Source organism: Ixodes scapularis, unplaced genomic scaffold, assembly GCF_016920785.2.
Source record: "Ixodes scapularis isolate PalLabHiFi unplaced genomic scaffold, ASM1692078v2 PGA_scaffold2__306_contigs__length_199485367, whole genome shotgun sequence".
In the NCBI taxonomy this organism is placed as follows: Eukaryota; Metazoa; Arthropoda; class Arachnida; order Ixodida; family Ixodidae; genus Ixodes; species Ixodes scapularis.
In genome coordinates this window covers 174,834,877-174,840,928 of record NW_024609857.1, presented here as the reverse complement: position 1 = coordinate 174,840,928, position 6,052 = coordinate 174,834,877, and the positions used below count along the sequence as shown (strand labels likewise).

Sequence of the window (6,052 nt, the reverse complement as noted above, 5' to 3'; positions counted from 1 at the left end):
GAACTCCTCTCTGCCAAATGTCGTTGAAGTAGGCGAGTAGTTTGGGTCGGTCTTTTTCGTCGATGTTTTTTAGGGCCTGGTTAGTTATACCGTCAGGTCCTGGGGCACTCCGTCGACGGCAGTTTGACAAGGCGTAATTTAACTCTGATAATGTAAAGTCGTCATCAACTGACTTTTTAGGGAAGTGTAGAACGGGAGGCCTGGGTCCAAGAAAAACCGCCTTTGATGAGTTGATGTGAGCGGTGAATTCATCTGCAAATCGTTCTCTGAGGGTAGCGAATGAGATTTTGTTTTTGATGGCGATTGCTGCGAAGTGGTCTTTAGGTGGGACTGCAGTGAGTAGGCATTTGACTGTCGTCCATGGGAGGCGGGATCCAGCGTCAGTGTTTAGTGAATTACTTCTCTGTTGCCATTGATGACGGCCAAGTTGTACGGTATATCTGCGAAGCTTGGCCTCAATTCGTCGTGATGTTGTCCAGTCTTGGGGTCGCTTAGAACGTCTAGCTATTCTTTGAGCTCGCCGGGATGCGGCGCGAAGGTTCAAATATGTCAGGTCTGGGACTGGTTTTGTTGTTGGGAGCGTTATTTGCTTAGTGGCGACTTTGAAGGCGGTGGTTACGGCCTCCTCAATTGCTGGAGGATTTTGGCCTGTTAATATCGTGCTAAGGGTTACGCGATAAACGTCCCAGTTGGTAATCTGATGCGTTCTGATCTTCTGTGGAATGGCCGTGATGGGGAGGAGCAAGATGGGCACGTGGTCACTTCCCCATGTATCAGGTTCTGCATTCCAGACCATTTGTATTTCGGGTGATACGAATGTTAGATCGAGAACGCTGTCTGTTTTAAGAAGAGGACGAATGAATGTTGGCGATCCGTTGTTGAGGCATCTTAAGCCTAGATCTTTTGTTACATCAATGAGCGCATTTCCCCTTTGTGTGGTTGTGTCACTTCCCCAAACAGGGTAGTTCGCATTAAAATCTCCGCACCATATAATTGGCCCAGGACAGCGTTTTCTGATCTTTCTCATTTCATCGGGGTCCCATGGTTGGTGAGGACGTATGTAGCTTGAGACAACAGTAATATCACGCTTGTCCATTCTTATTGTTACGGCTGTATGCTCACTGTATAGAGTGTTCAAGTCGCTAAGGTCGATTTCCATTTGTTTGAGGTGATTCTGCACGAATATAGATGCCCTAGACTTCCCGTCGAGGTGCGGTGTCTTACTGTGATATTGGACGTATGGGGATAATCGATGAGGTCCTGGTCGCACATACGTTTCTTGAAGAGCAAGAACATTTGGTTGAAGCTCCAGGAGGCGGCGACGAAGTTCGGAAAGTCGAGGTCGGAAAGTATTAACATTCCACTGGATGATCGATGGAAGCATCTTGATACGACCCGGCGCTACCGGCACGCGCACAGGGGATCCTGCAGCGTTGCTCTCAGGCATCGCTGTGTTGAGAATTTTTCACGATTCCGACGATAGCTGTCTCAAAGAGCATCATTCCTTGTAAAATTGTCTTCAACGTGCTTGGTGGCATTTGTGCAATGGCACTCCGCAGTGCAGAGAAGATGAAGCCTATTAAGCTATCGGCGGATGTGGCTGATTCTTGCGCTGGCTCCTCAGACACACGTCGACCAGAAAGTACATCACTGTATGCAAGGTTTCTATTTGGTCTAGTCTGGGTCATTTCTTGTTGGACCTTCTTCGCATCTGACTTTCCTGAGTTTTCTTTATCAGTGGTTGGAGAACCTTTAGAAGAAATATTCATTGACCTCGATGCAGCTCTTTTTGGCGAGTCCTTCTTAGGTTGATTTTTTCGTCCTGCTTGCGCATGGGAACGATCTGCGTGCGTTGTTTCTTTTTGGAGCGCAGGATATTCTTCTTGTGCTACAGGTAGTTCACGTTGTGTTTCAACAAGCTTTGGTCCGTGAATGAAAGATTTTTTCCTTGTAAGTGCTGCCAGGCGTACCTTGCAATTTGCATAAGAAGCAGGATGGTCACCGAGACAGTTCGCACATTTGGTGGGAAGTGTGCCAGGGCATTCTTTGGACGAGTGTGGTTCTCCACATCTTTTGCATTTTGTTTTTCCCTTGCAGTACTTTGCAATGTGGCCGAGGGCCTGGCAGTTGAAACACCTTGGAGGTGCTGCAATGTACTCGGTTACTTCGTGCCGTGTGAAGCCGAGGTTGATCTTGTCCGGTCGCTCGGTGTTTGGACGGAATGTTAGAACCACTCGGTCGGTCGGTTGGGCAACATCTGTGGCATTTTCGCGTCGCTGGTAGAGCCGACGAGCGGCGATCACACCGGCTGGTCCCAGAAATTCGTTAAGGTCATTATCAGTGTACCACTTTGGTACCCCTTTGATTAGACCGAAGTTTTGTAGGTACGCTTTGGGTATTGTTGCTTGTACCGGGATCCCACAAAGGGAGTGCACTTTGAGAAGTCGATGCAGAGTCGGTACCTCTGAGACATCAAGTAAAAGACCTCCCCTCGCTGTGAAACGATGTCTCACGATGGGCGCGCCAGCCAGTGTCTCTACTTCAGCAGACAATTTCAGCGGGTTTTGTTGCTGCAACCGCTTATCCTCCTGCACGGGCGTTAGCAATACTGGAACCCCTGTCGTCCTCTGTCGACGATGTTGCACTAAGGTGAACTCAGAGTCCTCTCCGGCTTCCGTCTCTTCCATTTTTTCCGGGTGGTCGTTCACTGATATCTCCTCATCATCACCGTCTCCCTTACGTCGCTTAGTTTGGGGGCTTACTTGTGTTCCATTGTAGGTATGGTCTGATTCGGTAATATCCGAGGTCGTGGCTGGGGGATGTCCATCGGCACAGGACATACCAGGTGTACCCCTGCCTCGAAAGGCCAAGGTTGACTTGAATGGGCGTCTTAAAATATACGTGTCGAAAAATTCAAACAAGAGAAGAAAAAATGGCGACCTAGTCAAATAGGATTCTTCTTCCTCCTCCTGGACGAGGGTGGCGCGTTGGCGCGTTTGACGAGGAGGCATCCTTCTCCTTGGCTTTTTCTTTTCTCATGTTGAGAAGCCGAGAGGCGTGGCAGTGCCGGCGACGGTAAAGCCCCTCTATCCTGGGAAAAGTGGCGCCGTTCATTGTTGTTAAATGCTCGAGGCACGTGCGACGCGCTACTTCTGGGAAATTCATGCCGTCTGAAATAGCTAAGTGTTGCGCTGTGCCGCCATGATCTTCCCAAGGGCGGCACGTTGCACGTGCCTTGTGCATCGACGAACATTGCGCTACTTTTGAAACATGAAGGGGCTTTAGGCGGCGGGTGCCACTCGGTTTGAAGAAGGGTCTCGGCGCGGGAAGGAAAAGAAAAAAACTCGGACACCCTTCTGACGTTTCCTCGCTTCTTCCACCACTCTCAGCCCGAGCATATATATATATATATTGCATATATAATACAAAACGTCAATGTCAAACCCCTGACTTTTTTTTTCTTTCTGCGTTGTTTCAAAATCGTCACTCGCGACACGTTTCACACTAAATGAACAACATAAACATTATTAATGAACAGCAGGGCCCATTAAAGCCCCTTCATGTTTCAAAAGTAGCGCAAAGTGCGTCGATGCACGAGGCACGTGCATCCCTTGGGAAGGTCCTGGCGGCACAGCGCAGCACTGAGCTAGATTTCAGACGCCATGTTCTTTCCAGAAGTGGCGCGCTGAACGTGTCTCGCGCGTTTCCACAACAATGAAGGCGCCACTTTTCCCAGGATACAGGGGCTTTAGGGCCCGTTTGCTCGAAGCGCTAACCGCGGCTAAAGTTAGCCGCAGTACCTAGGAGAGGGATTCTGAGATCATGTGACAGGGATCGGTAGGGATGCGGGAAAACATGGCGGTGCCCCGCAAAGTGAGCGCCGCTCGCTCCGGAACTAATATGTCGTTGTAGCTGCAATATCGCGCGCGTTAGTCAGTAACTAATGGTGCAGGAGGCTTTCGCTTTGCCTTACCTCACTTAAATCGCAAAGCATGAGCAATGACCTCGCCGCATTTTTTAGATAGTATTTCGATTCTGGCCATTCTTAAGCCTAAATGAACACGATAATTGGCGGCATGCATGGAAACGTCTTTGGAAAGTGGATTGCCTTGACTCAATCGCCCTTGTATTGATAGCACACAAATTTCCCAAGCACCGAGGTGCATGCTACGAGTGTAGTTGCAGGCATTGCGCGTGCTGGCGTATGCAGTAGTAATATACCCGTTGCTCTGGGCAGGGGGCGCGAGCGCGTCCGGAAGACTTACGCAAGACGCGACCAAGTTTTGCTGGCTGCATCATCCGTGTGGCGCTGTAACGTTCGATTTTGCACGTGCCACGTTCGAATACAAGCCGCTGTCAGCATCTGTAGATGTGCGGTAACAAAACGTCTAAAAAAAGTAAAAAAAAAAGAACAGAATTATGCTGCTTGCGGCCGCAGCGTTCCATTAAACATTCCTTTCATATTTGCTTTCTTTCACAGCTTCCGCGAGCATGTATATTTCACTTTACGTGATAGTGAAGCCGAAGCTACTCGGAAAAGCGCGTCATTATGAACGATGCTCGCACTGCACGAGCGCGCGTGCTTGGCAGGGACGCGGAAAGCTCGCAGCTCGCTCTTGTAGCCTCTGCTACGCTGGAACTTAGAATGGAACTGAGTAGAAAAAACTCTAGTGGGGAAGCGTATTGATGAATGTTCGAAACGCGAGCCAAATATTCTATTTTGCTCGCCTGCAGCGCTGCTCAAAACTTGTGAGCTACGGGCCTATCGTTCTAAAGGAAAAAGTCTAAAACAAATTTTGCCTTGCACGCGCGTTCGTCCAAGTCTTATAATGATTATTTACTTCGAATCTTTTATAAGAGGAAGGACAGCGAGCGCGGACAATAGAATTACACTTCCAGCGTTCTTCTCGATGCTTGTGTAATTTAGAAAAAGGTCTGTCGGGGCGGGACGCTGGTCTTCTTTTGTGTACTATTAATATCCGGTCGATTGAGTCAAGGCAATCCGCTTTCCAAAGACGTTGCCATGCCGACACTTATCGCGTTCATTTAGGCTTAGAAAGGCCAGAATCGAAAGACTATGCAACAAATGCCAGAATCGAAAGACTATGCAACAAATGCCGCGAAGTCATTGCTCGTGCTTTGCGATTTAAGCGAGGTAAGGCAAAGCGAAAGCCTCCTGCACCATTCGTTGCTGACTAACGCGCCCGATAGTGCAGCTACAACGACATATTAGTTACAAAGCGAGCGGCGCTCACGCACCGGGGCGCCGCCATGCTTCCCGGCATCCCAGCCCCCAGTCACGTGATTTCAAACTCCCTCTCCTAGGTACTGCTGCTAACTTTAGCCGCGGTTAGTGCTTCGAGCAAACGGGCCCAGGTTTTCTTTTCCGCCAGCTCTGCATGATGGCCAATTTACCTCGTTTCTTTATACTGCAGGCTACTGCATGTCAGGAACATCGGTGGTTTTGATAGAACCGAGTTGGATGGACATCTGAGAATTCGAACTTATTAGTTAATACACTGAAAGCGACACGTACTGAATACATGTAGCGATGTAGGAGTATGACAGATTTAGAAATATAGAATTTTTTTAATTATAAGCTCGACCACTAATTCAATCTAAGTATTCTTAATCCTAAAGTCAGATTGAATGGAAATATGTAACCAGATGCACCACTCGCTGACAGTAACTCTGTCAAATGGCCACAGCAACTTAAGATCCCTCCTCCAGGTCATACTTCAGAAAAACTAATAGTTTATTTTTCGGTTAATATTGGTTAAAACCGGTTACCGGTGAATAATTTACGGTTCCGGTTACGGTTACGGTTTTTATAAATATCAAATAACGGTTTCGTTCCGGTTACGGTTACAGAAAAAATTTCGTTCCTAAACGGTTTTCGGTTTCGGTTACGGTTACGGTTTGAGTCCCTGGTTTCAAATAAAAAAAAATTGAAAAAGGAGCCTTATTTCAGCTGCACTATCACGTAAATGCTTTGGGAAAAAAATATCTATTGAGAAGTAGGTTTTGCAATCTCTAATTTGCTTCTTTCAAC

General features: G+C 47.9%; 1 protein-coding gene across 1 annotated transcript; it reads right to left on the bottom strand.

The window, feature by feature from the left end:
• Nucleotides 1-1,424: 1,424 nt before the first annotated feature.
• On the bottom strand, nt 1,425-2,840 carry LOC120850236. Its single transcript, XM_040222682.1, has one exon. It carries the CDS (start codon nt 2,838-2,840, stop codon nt 1,440-1,442), a length of 1,401 nt encoding a protein of 466 aa, XP_040078616.1. The 3' UTR covers nt 1,425-1,439.
• Nucleotides 2,841-6,052: the final 3,212 nt, after the last annotated feature.

What these genes read in the sequence shown, in the direction of transcription:
- LOC120850236 (XM_040222682.1), bottom strand. Translation starts at nt 2,840, where the DNA reads ATGTCCTGTGCCGATGGACATCCCCCAGCCACGACCTCGGATATTACC.